The 24,529-nt window shown below is 47.1% G+C and overlaps 2 protein-coding genes and 1 long non-coding RNA gene across 7 annotated transcripts in view; 1 reads left to right on the plus strand and 2 right to left on the minus strand.

The window, feature by feature from the left end:
- DZANK1 (double zinc ribbon and ankyrin repeat domains 1) overlaps nt 1-194 on the minus strand; it is a 28,403-nt gene extending 28,209 nt beyond the window's left edge. Inside the window, exon 1 of one of the 2 annotated variants that reach the window (XM_064647883.1) lies at nt 94-194. In XM_064647883.1, the coding sequence (XP_064503953.1) occupies nt 94-157 (64 nt within the window). In that variant the 5' untranslated portion in view covers nt 158-194. The remainder of the gene's footprint in view (nt 1-93) is intronic. The other variant, XM_064647884.1, reaches the window with a different exon arrangement.
- On the plus strand, nt 143-10,236 carry POLR3F (RNA polymerase III subunit F). 4 transcript variants are annotated; one of them, XM_064647894.1, is made up of 9 exons: nt 144-238; nt 1,047-1,164; nt 3,252-3,319; nt 4,352-4,419; nt 5,206-5,318; nt 7,116-7,259; nt 8,010-8,117; nt 8,836-9,027; nt 9,591-10,236. In XM_064647894.1, the coding sequence occupies exons 2-9, from the start codon at nt 1,108-1,110 to the stop codon at nt 9,666-9,668; spliced, it is 828 nt and encodes a 275-aa protein (XP_064503964.1). In that variant the 5' UTR covers nt 144-238; nt 1,047-1,107; the 3' UTR covers nt 9,669-10,236. The 4 variants fall into 4 exon arrangements, with proteins under 4 accessions (XP_064503966.1, XP_064503964.1, XP_064503963.1 ...); XM_064647893.1 differs by having other exon boundaries at nt 171-279; XM_064647896.1 differs by lacking the exon at nt 4,352-4,419 and having other exon boundaries at nt 143-238.
- A 161-nt stretch (nt 10,237-10,397) lies between these two features.
- LOC135410943 (uncharacterized) lies at nt 10,398-21,162 on the minus strand. Its single transcript, XR_010428942.1, has 2 exons — nt 20,732-21,162; nt 10,398-15,457 (listed from the first exon to the last, which is right to left on the minus strand). It is a non-coding gene; the product is annotated as an uncharacterized LOC135410943 (long non-coding RNA).
- Nucleotides 21,163-24,529: the final 3,367 nt, after the last annotated feature.

Here is a 24,529-nt window from a genome sequence, read left to right on the forward strand (position 1 = left end):
TTCCGTCCCCTTCCGGCCCAGCCTGGTCCCCCGCCCCGCTCCATCCCTGCTGTGCCAGCCCCGCTGCCTCCCCGCCGTGCCGGCCCCGCTCACCCGCCCGGCCCCGCCGCCGTCCCGTTTCCACGGCCGCCGCGCGCCGGCCTCTCCCGGCTCCCATTGGTCGTTGCGCCCCCCTCCGTTGCCCGTCTCAAACGTCATCTCGCCGCGCCAGGCCGGCCGCGCCATGGCGGAGGTGAAGGTAAAGCCGGAGGTGCCCGACCCCATGGATATCGAGAGCAGGTGCGGGGCGGGCGGCCCTGGGGGGCTCTCTCGTGGCAGATGGAGAGACTGCCGGGCGAGAGGAGAGGCAAGACGCAGTAGGGGTGTGTGAAGGCCCGCAAGGGGCCAGGGAGACTTGTTTTGGCGTGGGGGAGACAGGCGTGGGGCGTGCCGGTGCCTTGAGGGGTGTTGTTCAAGGCCTGGGGGCTGTGGTTCGAGGCCTGAGTGTGGTCAGGAAATAGGTGCTGAAGGAGAGGGTTGCAGTTGTTTGAGGTACTGAGAATTTCGTGCTGAGAGATGCTTAGGTGGCAGTGGGAGACGAGGTCAGGTCACCTTTGGCTGCCTTGGTGTTTTTTCTGGTCTTGGAAAAGGGAATTGTGGTTTTTTTACATGAATTTTTTTTTTTCTTAAAGGTATTTCATCACTATTTGCCTTCTCTGACTAGTCACCAGTTCCTTTCCATTGGAACCTTTTGTATAATAAAACATACAGGGAGCTTTAAATCCATGTTGTTAATAATGAAAACAACACAAAAGTAAAATAGAGCACCACACTCAGTGTTGTCAGCAAGGGCAGAGGTAGTTGGTCCAGCAGCTGGGGCAGGTTTGTATTTGTCAGCACAAGGGAGTAGATGCTGGGTTCCCTCAAGAGACATGACCAAGAAACAGTCGCTGGATACTTTTGCCCTGAGTTTTTCTCGTCACTCTCTTCCATCCTGACTCTAATACTTGAATTTGGTTTCAGGTGCGACAGAACATGACTTTAAACTCGCTTTTCTCCTCCCGCAGGATTATTGAGCTATGCCACCAATTCCCTCATGGTATCACAGACCAGGTGATCCAGAATGACATGCCTCACATGGAAGCCCAGCAGCGAGCTGTGGCCATCAACAGGCTGCTCTCCATGGTAGGGGGATCTCACCTTCCTCATTCTATCTCAGCCAACCCAGAGCATGTACATACATACTCTGTATGTACAGTCTGCATGTTGGGCAGGGCTAGCAGATTGATCCCGTTGGATTTAGCAGCATTTGCCATGATATATAGTTGCCACAGTTTACTTTTGGTAGCCATAAGCACTAATGATTGCTAAAATTAATTAAGGTGTGCCTCAACTGACTCTTTCTAGTCTGCAATACAAAGTTAACATGGAGGTGTATATCGATGTGGATCACTGGGTGAGGAAGCTACCACTGAGAAGTACGACATTTGGGTTTTTTGATGTGTTTAGAGTTTTTTGGTCTTTTCACTATGTGTTACTTTGTAAAGCAAAATGTGTTACAATGGTCTAGAGTACCAGTTGGGTGCAAGTATAGTTGCAGGGATTCATCAGGTGGAAAGATGGCCACGGGTGATAACCACAAGGCCCATTAATGATCGAGAATGAATTAGCTGGAGAGAAAAGGATGGATGTTAGCCCATGCTTTTATATGTCTTCTCTGAACCCCTCACAAAATCCCAAGGTTGTGGATTACTCTGATAACATGCAGGTGAAACATGTCAAGGAATTTTTTTGTATTTTCTGTAAATTTCACGTGCCTCACTGGGCATTTCTGTTTACTGTATCAGGAGTCAGCCTAAGATGGGAGCAAGGATCACACTCGGCTACTCCGGCCAAGTGTTCAAGAATAGAGAGTAGCTGTTCAGTCTTGTTGGGTCAGTGTGGTGTAAACTTGAGTAGCAGCTCTTTAAAAGATCAAGGTTCCTTTTGGTTCCATACCTAGCTGCTTCCTGAGCATGTGGAGTCAGGAAATAAAATAGTCGGAGTGGTGCAGTCCAGAGAGCACTTTGAAAAAGAGGGCAACTTGCTTCTTAGAAAGAAGGATAGTGGAAAGTATCCAAACTGAGCAAGGTGTGGTGGTTGGCTTTTTTTGTTTTGTTTGGGTTTGGTTTTTTTTACTAGCTGAAGAAACTTCTTAACTTTGATCCTATGATCCATACTAGGTATCACTGGAAGTAATCTTTCTCTTTTTTGTCTTTCTGTTATAAATGAGTTCTGTTATAGATGTTACTAAGTGTGTTCAATAACTTTGAAAGGGCTGTCCAGATTTCATAATGAGGCTTCAAAGATAGTTAAGTCTTTGGAATTTGTTTAAAATTGATGCTTAGAAGTGGGGAGTATGTGGGAAGATCTAGAAAGTACTTCAGATGTGGGGGTAAATGGCAGTGAGAGCTCAGCCTTAATAGGCATCTGGTACTTTGATTTAATCTTCAAGTACCTCATCTGTAGCAGAGCACTGAAGTGTAAGCTTCAGTCAGCCAGGTAATGTAAATCTCTAAGAAACAAGATTGTAACTGTAGGAAAGGATCAGCTGGCAATGAAAATGTTAATTAATGCTGTTATACAGGGTTACGCTCTTAGGCTTGTCTAATTGCTTGCCTCTTCAAAATAGGAAATAAGGATTTTCCTGGCCTAGGCACAAGTGTCCAGAGCAGAAGAATTTTTCTGTGTGTGAGAGATGCCCTTAACTTGCTTCTGAGAGTCACTGCCTATCCTAGTTGGCAGCTTTCCAGTGATGTCCACTTAGTAAAAAGTAGAACTTTGAACAATTCCAAGTTCCAGTAGCAAAGCTTATGCAGTAGAACTCCACTGTGATTTTTGGATTGTCATGCAAATGAGTGTTTTGTTGGAAAGTGAGAGTAAAGTACACAAGAACTTGATATCCCTCCTACCATATGAAAGTTAGGAGAAGTAATAGGAAGTGCATAAATGTTGTGGGAAGGGTCAGGAACTATTTGTTATTTCTGATAGCTGATGATGAGTGGATACATGTCAAGGAAAAAAAAGATCCTCAAGAGTATTATTGTACTTGTAGGGAGAAAATATTCTCAGGGCTATTATTGTTTCCAGTAGTTAGAAATGTTAGTTTTCTTTCTTTATTATTTAGTTGACATTAAATAAGTTTTTTATTTTAGAATTTAGGAATATCCTTTACCACCTTCTGAAACAAGCTCTTTGAAGAAAAGTAAATGCGTTGTGCCCATCTCTCCTAGGGGCAACTGGACCTTCTCAGGAGCAATGCAGGTCTCCTGTATAGAATCAAAGATTCTCAAAATGCGAGGTAAGCTTGTGTTTGCTGGATAAATATATTTGGAACACAATTCTGCAACTCATGCAGCATAGCTGAGAAGTCAGTCAGCAGTGTAATGTGGATTCTGTCACATGGATGTCACAGAACATAACTGCTTGTTTACATTTAACTCCCCTGAGCTCACCCTGAAATCTGTTTTAGGTGTAGTGTTCTCTACTGAGCAGAAGGTGCCATGGGACTATAGCTCTAACTTCCTAGCAGAGTTCCTGGTCTAAATGACAGCAAAGTGATCTCTGCAGACATATGTACGTATATGCTCAGGTGAAACCCAGCTGAAGCCTGACCAAACCTTCTGCTAACTGGGGTTCTGTGAACTTCCTCACTGCTCGTGTTACAGGATCAGCACTGATATTTACAGCTGTCCCAGGAGGCCACTTGAACTCATGCTCTTTGATTTATTAAAATGTACCTCCAAACCATGTCTTGCAATGGCTATGTAAACCTAAGTAAAAGATGCCTAGACATACTTCTGGAAGGAAATATGCTTCAAAATTATCCTTAGTGCAGGTGTATCATCCTTTCTTTCAAATGCTTTAGAAAAGGATTGCTGAGTTTATGCTTTCTTGGACCAGTGAAAAGGCATGTTCTAGAGTTAGGAGCATTTTACTATCCTTCTGAAGATGTTCTGCCTAGAGACAGATTATCTTAAATTCTGTTTCGTGCTGTGTTTGACTTTCTGAAGTTGTGTTTGTATGTGACACCAAGTTCCCCATTGTTATGACAAGTTGAGTGATTCCTGCTTAGTCACTTTTTTTTCTTCCATATTCTTTCATTTTTCTTTCTCTTTTCTCTTTTCTGTGGCTTCTCACTGGCAAGCTTGACTTGATCCAGAGAGGTTTACTATCATGTATTATATTTGCCAATGGCTGACTAACTGTGTAGAGGGTTTTTTTGTGCATTGTTTTTTGGGTTTTATAGTACTTGTTTGTAGTTTTTAAAAAAATCTCCATTTTCTTTCAAATTTTGGACCTTTCAAAAATCTTGATATGTCTTTTTTTACAGTAAAATGAAAGGCTCTGACAATCAAGAGAAGCTGGTTTACCAAATTATAGAAGATGCAGGCAACAAAGGTAGTTTAAATTATGATTGTGAATGGTACTAACTGTTTGCTTATGGAACCATTCCTATCCAAATTTGTAAATTCTTCCCATACAATACAAATATAAAACTTTGAGTCCCCATACCTGATCTGTAGCTAATGTTCCATATATCTGCTTTTTTAAAAACGAAAGAGAAGGTGACATGTTTCTCTGTTAAAATAACCTGTCCTGGTTGACTTTTGGGAGGGGCTCTTTTAGAAGACTTGGAATAAGAATTGCAAGTTATCTGTGGGACTGTCAAGCCAAAGTATCTGCAGAACACTCCCTACTTAAAAGAAAATGCAGAACCAGGATTTAACAGGTGTCCTGCTGGCAGAAACCACTGCTAATGACAGGGCTTTCTTAGCGTTCATTGCACACTGTGGTTGAGAGTCAGAAGGTAGAACTAGTTGTTGTATTTTTGTTGAAGCAAACACTAGTTAGTTACAAAGAAGTACTAGTCAGTAAGAGCGTTTCTGTGGTGCATTCATGTTGGCAGTGAATGGAGTCCGCTTGTAAGTGCTCTGGGAGGAGAGGTAAAGGGCAAGAGGACAGTATGGTGGTTGTGATATGTATGTCTTGCTTTTTTCACTTGTTTGTTTTGTCCAAATCCCCTCTGTCAGTTCCCTCCCTTCTGCTGGGAGTGATAGGGATCAAGGATACATCCTGTGGTAGGCAAGTGAGTTAAGCAGTGTTGTGGCTTTTGGTTTGTGAGTATGCACAGAAACAAATGGTTCTGTCTATTTATTTTCTGTTCATTTCTCTGTTTTTAAACAGGTATTTGGAGCAGGGACATTAGATACAAAAGTAATTTGCCTTTAACAGAGATCAACAAGATACTGAAAAATTTGGAAAGCAAGAAACTAATTAAAGCAGTTAAATCTGTGGCAGTGAGTATTTTGTGACTTTTTAAAAACAATTTCAAACACTTGCTGCATTCTTTTGTATGCTTTTAAGAGAGGACTGAGAGCAGAGAAACCTCATCCTACCTCCAGCTCTTTCACTGTGCACCAGTGTTTGACTCTGCCTTTAGTGTGCAGGTTTGAGGTGCAACAGATATGAGAGGCTATAATGTTTATTAAATAACCAATATACTATTAATAAACATCACTATTAATATACAATTCTGTCACTCTTCCCCACTATTAATTATATGCCATTACAATCAAATTGGAGTTTTAGTTCTCTCAGTTCTTTGTTGCACACAACTGTTGTTACAGTTCTGCTACCCTTCACAAACCTCCTTGCACTGCTTGTTGCTAATCTGCAGTTCTGTCACTGTTTTTCCCTGCACTCCCATACCTGGTCTTTATGACATAAACCTAGGGCAGAGCCTGCTGGGTTTCCCCCAGCATCCCAGTGGGCTTGGGTCCACAGGTCAGCTTCTCTGCTGTCTGTATGCATCCACAGTCCTGCTGTCTGCTTATCCTGCCCTCTCTTGTTCTGACTTTTACGCCTTATTCTCTTCTTGTGTTTGTTAACTCTCTTTTCTACCACTCTTTCCTCCTTTCTCCACTCAGTCTCCACCCAAATAAGCAACCTGTCCATAATTACTCTTTCTCAATTGGTCCCAATGTTGCTGTTGCACAATTAGGTATTTCTGATATTGAAGCAAACTCAGCCACACTAGTGATATAGTTACCTAGCTGCAAGTGGCTTTGCAAGGTTCCTCTGGATCTCCTGAAACTTCCTTCAGTTATCTGGTTCATACTGGATTTGTATTGTTTACTTCAAACAATTTCCAAGACATTTGATTCTGTTTCAGTCTTGGTTCCTCTACTTTGTTGCAGTTATTCAAGTTCTAGCTACTTTCCTATTGCAAACAGTCCACGTACCAGAGTAGGGCTTATCCTTTTCTGTGTTTATCACACTGTTACAATACTTATGCAGTATCCTGTTCTCCCTTACCTGCCTATTTACAAATCATTTGTGTTAGCCTGTTCTTTGGACATTCTTCTAGTTTTCAGCAGAGATTCTGTTTTGTTGTGGGGTCTGGTAAACCAGATGGAAATAGAGAAGTTGGACATAGAAAAGCAGTAGCTTTTTCATGTTCTTTTGAGGGATGCTGGCTTTATCTAATCATTCAGGGGATGTAACACTGCTGAAACTGCTTCAGTTGTTGAGTAATTCTTTGGACAACTTTTGGATAACCGTTGTCCTTTAACTGACTGCTACTCTCAGGACTGAAGCAGCATTCATTCCCATTCCCGCCGTCTAGGTGTGGCAGGAAAGAGTGGGCTCGCAAGGGCTAACATCAGCTGCAGGGTTTAATCACATAAATCCTTGTCATCCGTGCATGGGTTCAATCCTGCAGAAACAGTCAAAAGCTTCTCCATTACATTTGTCTTTGCTGTCTTTTAAGGACACTTTCCTGCTCTCCTTTGACTGCAGAGAGGGATTATAGTCAATAGAGTAAAATTAAACTCAGATCTTCTGTGAGGTTTGTATTGTGTCCATATTGTTAGCAGGGTTCTCTCCTCTAACACTATGTTATAAAATGATTAGGAATCGAAATGTGGTGATTGTCTCTTTATCTCTCTTTTACCAGAGGGTCAAACATGTTAAGGATAACTTGAGTCAGCTGAATTGCTGTGCCTGAGGTATAGGAGTAATGAATTATCTGCTTAGATTTTCCTTTCTCGAGGAATACTTTCACCTGTTGAGAGCTGTACCCTTTTCTCTAACAGGCATCCAAGAAGAAGGTCTATATGCTGTATAACCTGCAGCCTGACCGGTCAGTGACTGGTGGCGCTTGGTACAGCGACCAAGACTTTGAGTCTGAATTTGTGGAGGTGTTAAATCAGCAGTGTTTTAAATTTCTGCAAAGTAAGGTGAGTGTCAATATTTGAGCCACCTTCCATTTGTGTTGTGCAAGTAATTATTTTCTTTATAAAACTGGTACCAAACAAGGCTTAAATTTTCCATAGGTGTTAGCCATTATTGCAGCTAGATTGGCAATCTGTACTGGACTATTATTTTTGTCACAGCACATGTGATGGTGTTGCATTTTAATGATGGATATTCTTATAACCTGTCCAAGGAGTGAAGCCTTTTATTGCCGATGTCCAATGACAAACTAGGCACCAAAGTACACAGGACCAAAAAGTCTAGCAAAAGTCACTGTGTTTCCTGCAGAGCTCCTCATTTCTGAGAGGGTAGAAGACAAATCAGCTAGCTCTGCTTAGAAGACAATTGTCCCTAGTCTAACTGCAGGAGAAGCCTGCTGTTCATTAAATATGTCTGCAGTTTGCAGCATTTGTCTATTCCATTAAAATATGTTTTAACTGGCACTAGGTACAGCAGAAATTTTTTTTTTGTCAACAAAATGCCAAATGCTGATATTCCTTCATATTAATCAAATTGCAGTGTAAATTTTGTGTCATTTAGTATAAAATTATATTTGATTGTGCACTGCATTGTCTCATATACATCAGTCTTAAGGATATGGCTTTAAATGCTAAACATGTCCCAGAAATGGTTTGGAAATCAACTTTTATACTTTAGTCTGCCTGAAACTGAACCATGAAGGAGGCTCTTGGCAGTGAGTACTGACTATAACTAATCTTCGCTTTTTTTCTCAGGCAGAGGCAGCTCAAGAAAGCAAACAGAACCCCATGATACAGCGAAACAGTTCATTTGCCTCATCGCATGAGGTGTGGAAATACATCTGTGAACTGGGAATCAGTAAGGTCAGAACAGATTAATCTTATTACAGTTCAAATTGTCAGTGCATGACTTGCTATGGGAGTTGGGTACTGCAGATTATGTGAAGGTCTTGTAAGTGCCTTAGAACCCTACAGTTTAGTGGAGGTGAGCTTTGAAGCTTTATTGCTTTTTGGGGAGGATCACTGATGCATAGGATTCCAGGATAGCTTGTACATCTGGGTTTTCAAAGATGTATAAAAGAATTAGCATTCACGTCCTTGTTAGTCGTCTCAGCTTGTTTATATTTTATCATTTCTCTGAAGTTTACCTGTGCATTTCAAGGAGTTTTAGGGGAGAGAAAAAGAAAAAGAGGGGAAAATAACCTTCACAATTATTGGTCACCATCAATAAGTGTATCTTCAGCAGTCTTGTCTTTTTCTTCTTTCACAATTATTTTCCTGCAAAACTGGAACTGTATCATGCTAGGATGATGTAGACACTTCAGATGCATAGTGAAGTTCTTTTTGGTAAACCAAGGCTAGTGCAATTCATAAGTGCTTGGTAGGTAGGAGGTAGTATTAGTATTTGCTTTTATTTTTGCATCTGCACAATCCCATAAAGTTCCCAAGTAAGAATGGTGCCTTTTTCTGAACTAGGTTAGAATTCTGAGGATTTGTTACTCATGGTGTTTGCTTATTTTCTCCTTGCAGGACTTACTGGCATCCATCTTTCCTAATATTTCTTTTACATATTGTTTCTTAGGTAGAGTTGTCAATGGAAGACATTGAAACTATTTTAAATACGCTGATATATGATGGAAAAGTGGAGATGACGATTATTGCTGCAAAGGAAGGGACAGTAGGCAGTGTGGATGGACAGATGAAGTTGTACAGAGCCGTTAGTCCTCTCATACAACCCACTGGATTAGTCAGGACACCCTGTGGACTCTGCCCTGTGAGTAGCTAATTCTGTGTATGGTTAGATGTGTGCATGCAGATCTTGAATATAGTCCTGCAAATGGCCATTGCAAGGTTCTGCCCATGAGCGAGCCTCATGGTTTTCTAAGCCAACTGTGCTTAAGAGTTACCCATGATGCCTTAGCTATGGTGTAAGAGGAAGGTTCTTTAGTTGGTCTAAAGCACCTGGTCTACCAGGGTATTTCCTACTTACATCCAGTCTCTTTACTGGACAGTATGTGAAAGAATGCTGTCAAATGTAGCCCGTTCCAAATTATATTTCTGATCCCAAGTGTGCCAATGTTTTTCACAAGCTAGCTTATTTCTGTCTAGCTTTTGGTCTCTCTGCCCTGGACTGTAAACTGGTAGGTAGGTAAAACTTGCCAGCATGTCTGTTTGCAGCATTTACTATGGGGGGATCTGTTTTGCTCTTCTTCCTCAGAGCTGGCTAGATTTTGGCCTGTGTTAGACTAATGCTTTCCTACTGGGGAAGAAGCAGAAAACATGTGAGCACTATCTAACAAAGTAATTACTCTGCTGACACAGGGCTTTCCTTTGCAGGTTTTTGATGATTGTCATGAAGGTGGTGAGATTTCTCCATCAAACTGTATTTATATGACAGAGTGGTTGGAGTTTTAAAGTGAAAGAAAACTGTAAACTTGATTCACAGCCAAAGTGACAAAGCAGCTTGCTTTTTTTTGAAAGTGGACTTGTAAATTTGTAAGGAATGTCAGGACATGGGCAACTTTGTTTTAATGATATATAAACCAGTAATGTATCTGTGAGCTGTCCTGTGAGTGGACTGAAGATCAAAGCTGAAGTGGAAATGTAAAGCCATTCTCATACAAAAAGTTGGTTGTGTGGCTTGAAAAGTGCCACAGAACATGAGTGGTGATGCATCACTTCTGAAGATTGTGTTGGGTGCTCCACAGACGCTTATTCTGAATGAGAGAAAAGAAGCCATTAGCTGATCAGAAAAACTTGCTAACAAGCGGTACCAAGAATGAAATCCCGAACTTTGCTTTCAGACTGATACTGCTGGTGGATGCTGAAGTGCTAAAGCTCACACTTTTTTCCCATGATAGTTTCCATCTAATTGAAGACTAAGAATCTGATGTGGAAAAGATATGTCAAACAGAACTCATGGATTCTTTATTATCTTTCTTACCTGTTAATTTATCATTAAAACTCTGACTTTTGTGATGTATATCTTTGCTTTATTTCCTGTATTGATGCCTGGTGCTGCATCTGTTGCATTTATTCCTAATCAAATTTCTAGTAGTGTGTTCTGCAGCTGCATCACATACATGGATACTGTCGTAGTTTAATAAGATTACAACTTAGAAATCAAGAAACTTCAGGTGGAAGTGTGGAAAAGGAAAAGAACAGCTTTTTATTAACAAAAGCTGAATAAACAACAAATGGTGCAATCAAAAACTTTCAGAAGAAACAATACAAAGTCCCAATTCCCCAGGTGGGGGGAGAGAAACCCGTGGCAACCCGGCGGGGGGGGGAAGGGAAGGTGGGGGAAGGAAAGACCAGTCCCGGCAGTTCAACAGCTGCTCGTAGCCTTGTGTGCCCACAGCAGCCAGCAGCCGATGGTTTCACAGTCAGCAATGAAGGAGTCCTTTTTCCCACAGGCAGTCCCAAGGCAGAATACCTCGCTCTGAGATAGGTCGGTCTCTCTCTCTCAGTCGTTTTCTGCGAGGTGTCCCGTGGGGAAAAAAATTTCCTCTCAGGAAAAGAGGAGTCAGCCGAAACCGGGCTCCCCGCTCTGTCCGGTCGGCCATCCAAAACCAAAAAAACCCTCCAAACAAAGAGCCTCTCGAGGCGTGCTCCCCCAGCAACCGCGCTTCCCTGGGGAACCTCCCCGTTCCCCTGCTCCTGCGCTGCCAAGCGCGTGCAGCTTCGCTCCATCCCCCACTCCCTCCCGGACTCCCCCCATCCCGGAAGAAACAGATGGGGAGCGCGGGGGGGAACGGGAAAAACGGGACACTAGGGAAAAAATTCCAACATCTCTTTTCAAACCTATGACAGATACCTCTGCTGAAAGTTTGATTTAGAGGTATTCTGGGAAGATATGTTTTTCACAAGAGAAAGAGTTCTGGCCTGATGATACAGGGAGAAATTTTATAGATTATCTGAATACTATCAGGGTTGAAAAAGATGCCAATGACAGATCCATAAATACAGCCTCTAGCCTTGGTTTGTGATCTGAAAAAGGCACAATACTGGCTTGTCATTGAAAGAGCACAATCTTCTTTTCCTGTGATATGGAGCAAACTTGTGTTTCTCTTGAATGTGACCTCTGGCTCCTCTATGTGACTCTGGAGTGTTGTCATAAGTCTTATGCCCAGGTTTAAGTGTGGCCATGGCCTTCTTGAGAGAGAGCTGAGTCTGGTTTTCTCTGGTAGGGATGTCCATCTGGCAGTATTACAAAGGTAATTGTCTTTGTAGGTTCAAATCCCAATGAGGAAGTAAACAGATTTTCGTGCCAACTATGTTGTGCTAATTAGTTACTCCACCTCTTTCTTAACAGATAATCAAACAAACCATTAGGGAAAATAGGTCAGTTCCTTTTTCATAAATATGAATATTGTGCATGTGTGGTACAGGCAGCTCTTCCACCATCCAGAGTAACAGAGGGCTGCAATGACATATTAGCAGGCACGGCAGTGTACACATGAACTGTCAGGTCCCTGTACAGCTTCCTGCCCATGGCTTCATCTGGCTGTGTCCAGCCTGTATCTCTACACAATTACTCAGTATCTTAATGATAGTCTCCCAGCACAGGGAAACAATCAGGGAGTCAAGCATAGGGCCTGTTGCATCTAGTTAATTTCAAATTTGCCTGTCTGAATATAAGCCCTCCTAGACACTGTCGAGAGGGCAATGGACAAGCACCTCTACAGCTGAGTTAGCAGCATGCCAGGTAATCTCAAAGTGGGTTATCATAGGTTTTGTAAGACAGTTTGCCAAATAAGGGTAGCATTTTCAATACTGTCCAGGAGTTTGCAGTCTCTAAAAGCATTCTGGATGACATGTACCCTTCAGAGTACATCTAGCTGAGAAGAATGCACCATATGGGAAGTGTACCAAGAGAGAAAGCTTTTGGTGACCTACCCCTTCTAATTCCAAACTTCTATGCACTCACAATGGAGTGGCAGCCCTTTTCCACTTGCAGCCTTTCAACTGTACAGACACCAACCTGCACTGCACTGTCTTCTCAGCTAGCTGTTCCCTGAAGCACTTTAAGGCTGGCAGAGTCCAGAGTGTCCTCTACAGCTCCCTCCCAGTAAAGCGGGCCAGGACAAAATCAGGTGCTAGATTCGCCCTTCTCCTTGCAGCCTTTCAAATCCACACTACACCCTGGGGCTAGGCACTTTCCTTCTCACATATATGCACTCTCCTCTTCCACTCTCGCAGATCTGTCTTGGGAACCATAAAGAGTCCAGCAGCTGAGCCCATGCAAAATGTCCTAACCTGCTGGAGAATCCTATAAACTTTAGATAAGAGACAGAGTTTTTAAGCTTGAAAGTATTAACCAATCAGCATCCAACATTCAAGGCTGTGAAACTACTCACTGGAAGAGAAAAGATACAACAGTAATTTATGAACTAAGATCAAGAGATGTGTGCTACTAAGACCACGAAAAGGACTGTAAGTGCAAAAAAAGGACGCCAGATGGCAGTAAAGACCGTGTAAGAATTCCAGCTTTTCTCTGCAAATTTCCCTGGGAGAAGTGGAGCTGAAAAATTTTCGCCAGACAAGAACACTGCAAGAGAGACAGAACGAGATAGCTGGGAGAGCTGAGAAGGGAAGTGGAAGGCACCAGCCTTAAACTGCACACCCCCAAGATTGTGCTGCACGTTTTCCTCAGCTCCATGTAACCTGAAGCACTTTTGGGCTGGCAGAGTTCAGAGCGTCCACTACAGCTCCCGCACAGTAAAACCAGCCAGGCCCAAACCTGTTGCTGGATTAGCCCTTCTCCTTGCAGCTGAGTAGAAGGTGTAGTGCTGTGTGGGGTGTGACAGTTGAAAGGATGCAAGGGGAAACTGCCTGCCACTCAACTGGGAGTGCCTAGAAGTTTGCAATTAGAAAGGGCAGGTCACCCAAAGCCTCTCTTGGCACGCTTCTCTTTTTGAGCTGTAGTCTGAAACTGCTTGCTTTCCATCTAGGCTGTGAGATTGAGAGTTTTGCTGGTAGGAAGAGGTGAGAAGTGCAATGCAGTCATGAGCTTGGTGTAGTTCTTAGGTTTCAGGGGAAGAGTAAAATCAGCTGTGAATTTTCCTTCTAGGCTATTTCGCATGGGCTCAGCTGCTGGAATCTTTTCGGTTAGCAAGTGAGATCTGTGAGAGTGGAAGAGAAGGTGAGAGTCCATCCATGTGAGAAGGAAAGTGCCTAGTCCCAGGGTGTAGTGCAGATTTGAAAGGCTGCAAGGAGAAGGGCGAATTCAGCAACGACTTTTGGCCTTGCCGGTTTTATTGTGCGGGAGCTTGTAGTGGACGTTCTGAACTCTGCCAGCCTTAAAGTGCTTCAGGTTACATGGAGCTGAGGAAAACATGCAATATGTGGTCCTTGGAGGTGTGCAGTTTAAGGCTGGTGCCTTCCATTTCCCTTCTCAGCTTTCCCAGCTATCTGTTCTGTCTCTCTTGCAGTGTTTTTGTCTGGCAAAAATTTTTCAGCTCCACTTCTCCCAGGGAAATTTGCAGAGAAAAGCTGGAATTCTCACACGGTCTTTACTGCCATCTAGCGACCCTTTTTTGCACTTACAGTCCTTTTCCTGGTTTTAGCACGTATCTCTTGATCCTAGTCCCTAAATTATTGTTGTATCTTCTTGCTTCTGAGTTGTTTCACAGCCTTGAGTGTTGGAGGCCCCTCTTAAGCTTACAAAGCAACTCTGCTCCTTATCTAAACTTAATAGGATGGTCAGGCAGGTTAGGACATTTTACAGGGTCTCAGCTGCTGGGCTGTTTATGGTTAGCAACTCAGATGTGCGAGAGTGGAAGAGGGTTTTGGGTTAGGGTTAGGGTTAGGGTTAGGGTTACGGTTAGGTTTAGGATTTAGGGTTAGAGTTAGGGTTAGGATTGGAGTTAGGATTAGGATTTAGGGTTAGGTTTAGGGTTAGGGTTAGGATTTAGGGTTAGGGTTAGGTTAGGGTTAGAGTTAAGGTTGATGTTAGGGTTAGGGTTATACTTGGGGTTAGGGTCGGGGCTAGGGTTTGGGTTATGGTTAAGATTTAGTAGTAGGTTTAGGGTTAGGTCCGTATTCAATTTTAGGACTCCATCTGGCATTTTTATCAGAGAGCTGAAAAAAGCAAAAACAGCCATTCTCCACAGAAAAGAAAGCCTGTAACCTTTGGCTTTCTGGTGCAGTTGGTGGGCCAGCCTGGGGACTTGATGGGCAGCAAAATTTTCCTGGTGTGACACTTTTTGCCTCGGAGGAATCTTCATCCTTATGCAATTTTGGGAGTCAGGCTGGCAGTTTTGAGGCAGGTCTGAAAACAGGAAATAACAGCCCTTATCGCCAGTAGAGAAAAACTGGAAGCTTTTGCTTTGTGGTGCAGTTGGTTTGTCAGCCTGGAGACTCCATGGGGAGCAAGAGCTTTCTGTGCTGGCACCTTTGGCGTGGGAGGAATCTTTGTCTGTTTGCAATTTTGGGAGTAGGGCTGGAAGTTGGGAGGTAAGGCTGGAAACAGGAAACAACAGCCCATATCTCCAGGAAAGAAAGACTGGAAGCTTTGGCTTTGTGGTGCAGTTGGTGGGCCAGCCTGGGCACTCCATGGGCAGCAAGAGCTTTCTCTGCTGGCAACTTTAGTTTGTGGGGAATCTTTGTCCATATGCAATTTTGGGAGTTGGGCTGTCAGTTGGGAGGCAGGGCTGAAAACAGGAAACAACAGCCCTTATCCCCAGAAAGCCTGGAAGCTTTTGCTTTGTTGAACAGCTGGTGTGTCATTCTGGGCACTCCATGGGCAGCAAGAGCTTTCTGTTCTGGCAGTTTTGTTCTGGAAGGAATATTTGTTTGTATGCAATTTTGGGAGTCGGGCTGGCAGTTGGGAGGCAGGTCTGAAAATAGGAAACAAAAGCCCTAATCGCCAGGAAAGAAAGCCTAGAAGCTTTGGATTGTGGTGCAGTTGGTTTGTCATCCTGGGGAATCCATGGGGAGCAAGAGCTTTCTGTGCTGGCACCTTTGGTGTGGGAGGAATCTTTGTATGCAATTTTGGGAGTCAGTCTGGCAGTTGTGAGGCAGGGCTCAAAACAGGAAACAACAGCCCTTATCACCAGGAAAGAGCCTGGAAGCTTTGGCTTTGTGGGCCAGGCTGAGCATTCCATGAGCAGCAAGAGCTTTCTGTTCTGGTACCGTTATTCTGGCAGGAATCTTCTTCCATTTTCAATTTTGGGAGTCGGGCTGGCAGTTGTGAGGCAGGGCTGGAAACAGGAAACAACAGCTTTTATCCCCAAGAAAGAAAAACTTTAAGCTTTGTTTTTGTGGTGCAGTTGGTTGGCCAGGCTGGACAGTCGATGAGCAGCAAGAGCTTTCTGTGCTGGCACCTTGGGTGTGGGAGGAATCTTTGTTTGTATGCAATTTTCGGAGTTGGGCTGGTAGATGTGAGGCAGGGCTGAAAACAGGAAACAATAGCCCTTATCGCCAGGAAAGAAAGCCTGGAAGCTTTGGCTTTGTGGTGCAGCTGGTGTGTCATTCTGGGCATTCCATGGGCAGCAAGCGCTTGCTGTGCTGGTAACTTTAGACTGGGAGGAATCTTTGTTTGTATGCAGTTTCGGGAGTCATGTTGGCAGTTGGGAGGCATGGTTCAAAACAGGAAACAATAGCCCTTATGCTCAGGAAGGAAAACCTGGAAGGTATGCCCTGTGTTGTCACTGCCAGCCAGACTCCCAAAATTGAATATGGACGAAGATTCCTTTCAGACAAAAGGTGCCACACCAGGAAGCTCTTGCTGTCCATCGAGTGCCAAGGTTGGCTGACAAACTGAACCAGAAAGCCGAACCTTCCAGGCTTCCTTTCCTGGGGATAAGAGCTGTTGTTTGCTTTTTTCAGCCCTGCGCTCAACCTGCCAGTTTGACTCCCAAAATTCCATACGGACAAAGATTCCTCCCAGACAAAAGTGCCACACCAGAAAGCTCTTGCTGCCCATTGAAGTGCCCAGGCTGCGCCACCAATTCACTACAAAGCAAAAGCTTCCAGGCTTCCTTTATTTAGGATAAGGGCTGTTGTTTCCTTTTTCCAGACCTGCCTCAGAACTGCCAGCCTGACTCCCAAAACTGCATACGGACAAAGATTCTTCATTAATCAAAGCACAGCTGGCTCAGGGTGACACTGTCCTGAATGCCTGGCGGGTTCTGCCCTGGCCTCTCCCAGCCGCACCCTCCCTGTGCTGGGCCTTCCTTGGTCACAGTTCTGCTGTGTGTCATTCCTGCAATGCAGGCAGGGACAGGCCATGGGCACTGCTGGGACAGAACCGAGCTCCAAAAGGAAAGGGGATCTCCTCAGGGCGGTGCCTGAAGGCTCAAGTGTTCTTTCAAAGTTGCTGCCAAGAACAACCTCCAGGAAGTTTCCTGCTGCATAAAGCACCACTGAAGAGCTGAAGTTGGTGACTGTACAGGATGGGGGCACACAGCACTGTCCCTTCCACAGCCAGGCCTCCATGAATACTCTTGAAGGACCAACAGTGACCAAAATAGTCTGGTCTGTGACCCTGTTTTCTGGGGCCCCTGCTCAAGGGGCCCCAGTGCACTCATCACAGACCAGTCCCTTGCAATCACCGTTCCCAGCACTGGTCTATCTCTCCACCTCATAAGGATTGTTTGTCCCCCACGGAGGAACATCAAATGAGCATATCTGCACTGTAAAGAAGAGAGTTAAGCATTCATACTGTGCGTGTGTGTGTGTGTGTGTGTGCAGAGAGGAATCAGAGTGAGCACAAACGCCGTTGGCTACTTCTAGAGAGGCCAGGAAGGACAGTGTCTTGAGATCACTTCATTTTGAGAGTCACATCCCCTGGGAATCCACCTGAATGCAGCCCTGGGATGTGCTTCTGTGAACAGAGCTCCCTGTGTCCGTCCCTCAGGCCGTGGGGCATCTCAGAGAGGGGCAGAGCAGGGTCTCTGACAGCCCAGCACAAGGCTGTGACCAACAGGCTGTCAGAGGGACTGGCAGATCCCCCCTGCCTGAGGGTCTGCGCTCACTCCAGGGCTGCCCCGTCCCTTGTGCTGAGCGCAGGATGGGACAGCAGCTGGGCCCTGTCTGTGCCAGCAGCTGAAAGGAGCAGCCTGGGGACAGCACACGGAAGCTGCTGCTGCCAGGGCAGGGGAAAGGCCCCAGGAAGGCTGAGGGCTTGGCATGCTGCTGGAAAGGCTGTGTCCCACCTGCTGGAACTTTCCTAGGAGGAAGGAAACCGCCCGAGACAGAGACACTGCCCCACACTGCAGTTTGAAAGGTGGAGAGAGGGGACGAGGAGAAAGAAATGTCCCTACAAGGGCATTGCTGTGGGAGGAGAAGCATCCAGAAGGAGGAGGAGATCACTCCATGTGTGTATTTGAAGAAACAGAGTGTGAGGGTGGGCAGCAGTCAGGGAAGGGTTGCAAAAGGCAGGGGTGAGAGCCAGGGGGGGAAGCCGGATGGGTGTCTGCAGCCTGCACCAGAGTGCAGAGAGAAACTGTTGCTAAAAAAACAGGTTCCTGGTTTGGTCAGGCAACTTCATAAATCAGTGTCTTACCCTGGCATTGAGACTTGGGAAACCACAGAGAACCCTGATTCTAAGTCTGAAGAGAGAAAGAAATCAGGAGACTTTGAAGTTCAACTGATGTTTCTACAGTCTCCCAGCTTTCCTCACATTAAGGAAAATTGGCTAATGCGGATAATGAGGATGCAGCTTCTGCTATGGGGAATTCTAAGCATTCTGGGGTTGGTAAGACTACCTGGTAAGTAACACTTGAGTGAATGGGGGTTGTCCTGGGGCCTTGTTTCCTTTCTCTTTTCTGTCTCTCGGTTTCTCATTTTGTTTGCTACTTTCTTTGGAATAAATGTTGTTTTGTTGAGCTTTCAACTGTGTACTGGTTTCAGTTTTGGCAATCTCCCTGCTACATGCAGACGTAACAAACAAATGACAGCATCAGCAGATGCCTTTCCATTCCTCTTTCCCTTCCCATTCCCTGTTCCTCTTCCCTTCCCATTCCCACAGCCAACACACTATTTCACTTCTCACTTTAACAAAGCTCTTTTCTCCTTCAAGCCCCTCAAAGGCGCCAAGGCCACATAGGAGGCCACACAGGAGGCCACACACAAACAGTACTCCTCACTTGACAGCACCTTCCCCCTCACTGTTCTACAGGGAAGACCATGAATCTGCTCGCAGAGGCCTCTCGTTTCCCATCAGCAGCTCAGCACAAGGAGCTAAAGGAGCTCAAGCCTTAGGCCACAAGAGCTGACAGCAAGGAAACTTTGGGAGCAAACTAATGCTGCTAACACGGACCCAGCTGAATCCAGCACACAATCACAGAATCCAAGAGTCCTTCAGCTTGGAAAAGACCTCCAAGCTCATTGAGTCTTGTGCAGCCCCTCCCCGACCGCCTGCAGGGACTGGATGATGCTTTGCACAAGCACCAAAAGGAATATTGTGAAAGCCATGGCCTGCAGGAGGACACAGAGAAGGGCTTGGCTGGGGCTGGGAAGGAGGGAGCTGGCGCTGGGGGAGTGGGGACGGGAGCCTCGGGGATGTGGCGCAGCAAGGATAGGGGCCCAGGCAGCTGGCAGGCAGCAAGGCCTCACCCCCTGCCCCAGCAGCAGCACCGGGCCCTGCCCAAGGTGCTCCTGCCAGGGGCTGGGCCCTGCAGGCAGGGGCAGAACCCACTCCCTGGGGCAGCCTTGCTGTCCTGGCCGTCGTCCGGCCCAGCCTCTCCCTGTGTGCGCACTCCCCACAGCACAGGCTGCACTGGGCAGCATCCCCTGATGGGCCCTGCAGAGCTGCTCCACGGGTACACCTCCCCTTTATGTCACAGGCGCCACAGCCTGTCCCAGCCAGCCCTGCCCATTGTCCCCACCCCGGCTCAGTGACTCATAGTGGCCCCTGGCAACCAAAGAACCAAAGCCCTACACCCCCAGAGTGCAGCCCCACCCATCTGCAAGGGGCCCCCAAGGGTTCCCTGCAAAAAGCAGCCCCTCCAAACCCTTGTCAGACAGAAAACTGGGGGACATGACCCTTGGATGCTTTTAGTGCAGAGACACAAGCTTTTCTTGAATAATGGAGGGAGTCACTTTTTTATTATTAATATTTAGAGTTATCCATTTGGGGACAGGATGTCCTACAAGCTAATGTGGTGTCACATTTGGAGTGAAAAGTACTTTTCAAAGAAACCCAGGGTGCATGGGTGATGCAGAGGAAGCTGTCAAGTCACCCAATGTTAAGCTCAACACTGCTTTGCAGCAGCACTGCCCTTTCACACACATCTTTTGCAAAGACAAAGATGTCAGGGTTTAGTTTCTAAATCAGTAACACTTGACAAGACCTCTTTATGAACTGACAGCAAGATAACTTAGGAGCAGTTAGGGCTGGCAAGCGTAGGAGCCCACAAGAGAAGGGGCTGATGGGTATGCCGTGAACACTGACAGCTGGATGGTTGTGGAGCTGACCAAGGACTGCTAGTAAAATAGAAAGAACAACATGTGACTGGGGAAGGGGCCATGTGGAGTAGGGCAGCACTTTTCCCAGACAAACCTCCTTGTTCCAGTTTCAACAGACACAAAAAACAAGTGACAGCATCAGCACAGAAGCTCCTCTTTGCCTTGCCTTGCCTTGCCAGACACAAAAGACATCACCTGCTGGACTTGGCCCAAACACCAGCTCCCTCCTCTCCTTTCTCAACCACTCAACCACAGCCTGCACACATCCACACCTGCCAGGGCCAACTGGCTGTTTCTCTTCTCTTTTCTGCCTGGGGGCGAAGGAAGAAGGACAGGGAGGGCATTTGCCTTCGTGCCAGAGGGAAGGGGAAGGAGATCCCCCTAAATCCATCCCCGGCAGGATGCGGGCTGGGGGGGACATTGGGGGACCCCCAAGAGTATTTTCGAGGGGAGGAAAGGATGGGGGCACCCACAGGGGGTTGGGGGGGGGAGGGACCCAAGAATCTCGTGACGGGACACTGGGAGGTTCCCAGTGGTTTCTTGGGGGGGTTGACCCCCAGGAGTCCAGGAGGAAAAATGGACGGAGGAATCCACCGTAAAGGGTTGGGGAGACCCCAAAGATTTTAGGACGGGGTCGGGGGGGGGCCCAGGAGTTCTGAAGAGGGTTTGGGGGGTCCCCAGGAGGGGGTTTGGGGGTCTGAGGTGGTTCCAGGAGATTTTCAAGGGTTAAAGGGACGCACAGGAGATTTGGGGGGGAGGGGAAAGGCTGAGGGGCGGCCCCCAGGAGGGGGGCTTTCGGAGGGTCCCCAGGAATCTTAGGGGGGATCTGGGCGGTTCCTGAGAGTCTTGGGGGAGATTTGGAGGGGTCACCAGGAGCCCCCAGACCCCCCAAACTCACCCGACACCACCATGGCCTTGTTGGGGCCACACGTAAAAAACATCGTGGCGGGGGGAGACCCTGGGGCCAGGAGTGATCGGGACCAATCAGGATCAATCGCGATCCTCCCCCCCTCCCCTCCCCTGCCCCGCTCCCGGCAGCCCCCGCGGAAGTATCGATGACTCACCAGCACGAGGAGAGGGGCCACATAATTTGCCAATGACGTCACTCTAGCAGAGCCGTTCTATTGGCTGCGACCCATGAGGGAGCCCCAAAACCTGTTCATGGCTTGGGGGGAAGGAGAGCCGGCATGGCCGGGAACGGAGGTGCAGAGGGTGTTCCAGTGCCCAGGAAAGGGGCAAATAACTTTCCCTTCTTTCTCCAAGTGCCCCCTCAGCCCATCCCAGTGTCTCCCTTCTCTCCCAGTGCCTCCTCAGTCCATCCCAGTCTCTCCTCTGCTCTCCCAGTGCCCCTGTCCATCGAGCTCCCAGCCCAGCCCGGCCCCGCCCCCTGCTCTGCTCCGGGCTGGATTTCTCCCCTGCAGGGGCAGCTGAGGTGGCTCCAGGGTGGGCGGGAGCTTTCCGGGCACGGGGTGGCTCCCGACGTGCTGCTGGAACCGCCCTGGGCGGGGACGCCTCCCCCTGCCAGGGTGGGCACGTCAGCCTGGGGCACCTCCTCACCCGAGACTGGGGGATGGGCCGGCAACTGGGAGGGGGTTTGGGAAGGAATGGGGAGGCTGAGAAGGGGTTGGGGGTCGTGGAGGTAACTGGGAAGGGGTTTGGGGGAGCTTGGGGGGTTGGGAGGGAGGTTGGGGAGATTGGGGCGACTATGAGGGGTTTTGGGGAATCGTCAGGGGTCTGGGAAGGGACTGGGAGAGAGTTTGGGGGCATCCTCGAGGGGAAGGGGGTAACTAGGAGAGGGTTTGAGGGGTCCTGGGAGGGCTGGAGGTAACTGGGAGAGGTTTGGGGGCGTCTTGTGGGCTTTTGTGGGTCTGGGAGGTAGTCTGAGGGCCTCGGAGGGTTTGAGGGGAAGTTGGGAGTGTCCTGTGGGACTGGGATGGGATTTGAGGGCTCCTGGAGGGGCTGGGAGAGGTTTATGCCTTTATACTGCGGGCATTGTCTGGTATTGATGAGGATAATCAGTGAGCTGACTGTTTCGTAATCGTCCAAATTTTAACATACAATATGATTATTAGAATAAAAAGCAAAAGGGTGATATCAACAAAACAGTAACAGGGTGAAGCTCTTGGTTGAAGACTCTGGTTGCTTCTTTTACTCCAGTGATTAACTCTTTTTCGTCTGGGTTTTAACCCCAGCTTTGGCATTTTGCTGTGAACATTGTGTCCCCATATCTATTGGAAATTTTATTAACTGTTGATGAGAACCAACTGGAATCCCAAGGTATATGATGTATTGATAGGATTTCACTGGCTGGCTTTTAATTTGTCCTGGCTTATCACCATAATTCTTCTGCTAATTAGCCGCTTGAATGAGATTGAACTGAGTTGTTTTCGGGGTTGGGTTCTCCCGTTGACACCAAGGCTTTTTAGTGGATTCAGTTGCAGGCACAAAGGAATTTGAGGGAGGTAAAGAATAATCTTCCCTTTGTTCATTATCAGAGAGATCACTCACTCTGTTTTCATTAATGTGAGGAAAGCGGGGAGACTGTAGAAACATCAGCTGGACTTCAAAGTCTCCTGGTTTCTTTCTCTCCTCAGACTTAGAATCAGGGTTCTCTGTGGTTTCCCAAGTCTCAATGCCAGGGTAAGACACTGATTTATGAAGTTGCCTGACCAAACCAGGAACCTGGTTTTTTAGCAACAGTTTCTCTCTGCACTCTGGTGCAGCAAGACTTTGAAGGTGGTCAACCTCAGTTTGAAGCAGCTCATTTTTAGCAACAAGTTGATCCGATTTTTCTCCTGTTTCCCTCTCAAAGGCTGACTTCAACACCACATTTTCTGATTTCAAAACAGAAGACCCAACATCAGAAATCCATTCAGAAGCAGGTGAATCTTTAGCTTCTTATTGTGCACAAGACAAACAGGCTTATAACACTACACAAATTGTACCTTTACCATTTCCTTCCTTACATTTCTGCTTAGCCTGACATTGTTCCATGCATACCACAATTTCCTCTTTAACTTTCTGAAACCTTTGAACCAAGTCTTTCCCAGCCTGGGAAGGCAGATATTTGTATTTTTGCAGCAGATTATCCTTGACAACCTTGCTTCGCTGCAGCAATTTAATGCCACCCAAAAGGAGGGAGTTTAGATTTTTGCCTGTCAGTGCCTCCAGGAAAGTCGAGACCCTTGTGTCCAACCAGTCCGTGGCATCTTGTAATGAGATCCTTCACGTAAAGATTCACAAGATCAGAGGGTGATTTGAGTGCCCTTGGCGAGGGGATCTCAGCCAGACCCTGCTGAAGTGTTTCCCACTGAGCCAGACCCCTCAGCAGACCCTGCTGAAGTGTTTCCCACTGCTGGCAACTGAAAGAACTCACTCCAACAGTTCAGGGAATAACACTCTTTATTAATACAAATTGTGACAGGTTAATAAGGTTTGTCATTGTTGGTGATAAGGTCTGGCTGCAAAAATATGTTTTAAAGCAATCTTCTGACATATATGAAGCAAGCACAAGCTCTGGTCCTAAAAGCAATAGTTAACATGCCTTGTCAGTGCCCTTGGCCATCTCCAGCACAACTTGTCCTGTGCTGTCCCAGAGCTGCTTCTGTTTCCCTGCAGGCTGCAGACACCCATCCGGCTTCCCCCCTTGGCTCTCACCCCTGCCTTTTGCAACCCTTCCCTGACCGCTGCCCACCCTCACACTCTGTTTCTTCAAATACACACATGGAGTGATCTTCTCCTCCCACAGCAATGCCCTTGTAGGGACATTTCTTTCTCCTCGTCCCCTCTCTCCACCTTTCAAACTGCAGTGTGGGGCAGTGTCTCTGTCTCGGGCGGTTTCCTTCCTCCTAGGAAAGTTCCAGCAGGTGGGACACAGCCTTTCCAGCAGCATGCCAAGCCCTCAGCCTTCCTGGGGCCTTTCCCCTGCCCTGGCAGCAGCAGCTTCCGTGTGCTGTCCCCAGGCTGCTCCTTTCAGCTGCTGGCACAGACAGGGCCCAGCTGCTGTCCCATCCTGCGCTCAGCACAAGGGACGGGGCAGCCCTGGAGTGAGCCCAGACCCTCAGGCAGGGGGGATCTGCCAGTCCCTGTGACAGCCTGTTGGTCACAGCCTTGTGCTGGGCTGTCAGAGACCCTGCTCTGCCCCTCTCTGAGATGCCCCACGGCCTGAGGGACGGACACAGGGAGCTCTGTTCACAGAAGCACATCCCAGGGCTGCATTCAGGTGGATTCCCAGGGGATGTGACTCTCAAAATGAAGTGATCTCAAGACACTGTCCTTCCTGGCCTCTCTAGAAGTAGCCAACGGCGTTTGTGCTCACTCTGATTCCTCTCTGCACACACACACACACACACACGCACAGTATGAATGCTTAACTCTCTTCTTTACAGTGCAGATATGCTCATTTGATGTTCCTCCGTGGGGGACAAACAATCCTTATGAGGTGGAGAGATAGACCAGTGCTGGGAACGGTGATTGCAAGGGACTGGTCTGTGATGAGTGCACTGGGGCCCCTTGAGCAGGGGCCCCAGAAAACAGGGTCACAGACCAGACTATTTTGGTCACTGTTGGTCCTTCAAGAGTATTCATGGAGGCCTGGCTGTGGAAGGGACAGTGCTGTGTGCCCCCATCCTGTACAGTCACCAACTTCAGCTCTTCAGTGGTGCTTTATGCAGCAGGAAACTTCCTGGAGGTTGTTCTTGGCAGCAACTTTGAAAGAACACTTGAGCCTTCAGGCACCGCCCTGAGGAGATCCCCTTTCCTTTTGGAGCTCGGTTCTGTCCCAGCAGTGCCCATGGCCTGTCCCTGCCTGCATTGCAAGAATGACACACAGCAGAAGTGTGACCAAGGGAGGCCCAGCACAG

The sequence above is a fragment of the Pseudopipra pipra genome, chromosome 3, assembly GCF_036250125.1.
Source record: "Pseudopipra pipra isolate bDixPip1 chromosome 3, bDixPip1.hap1, whole genome shotgun sequence".
Classification (NCBI taxonomy): domain Eukaryota; kingdom Metazoa; phylum Chordata; class Aves; order Passeriformes; family Pipridae; genus Pseudopipra; species Pseudopipra pipra.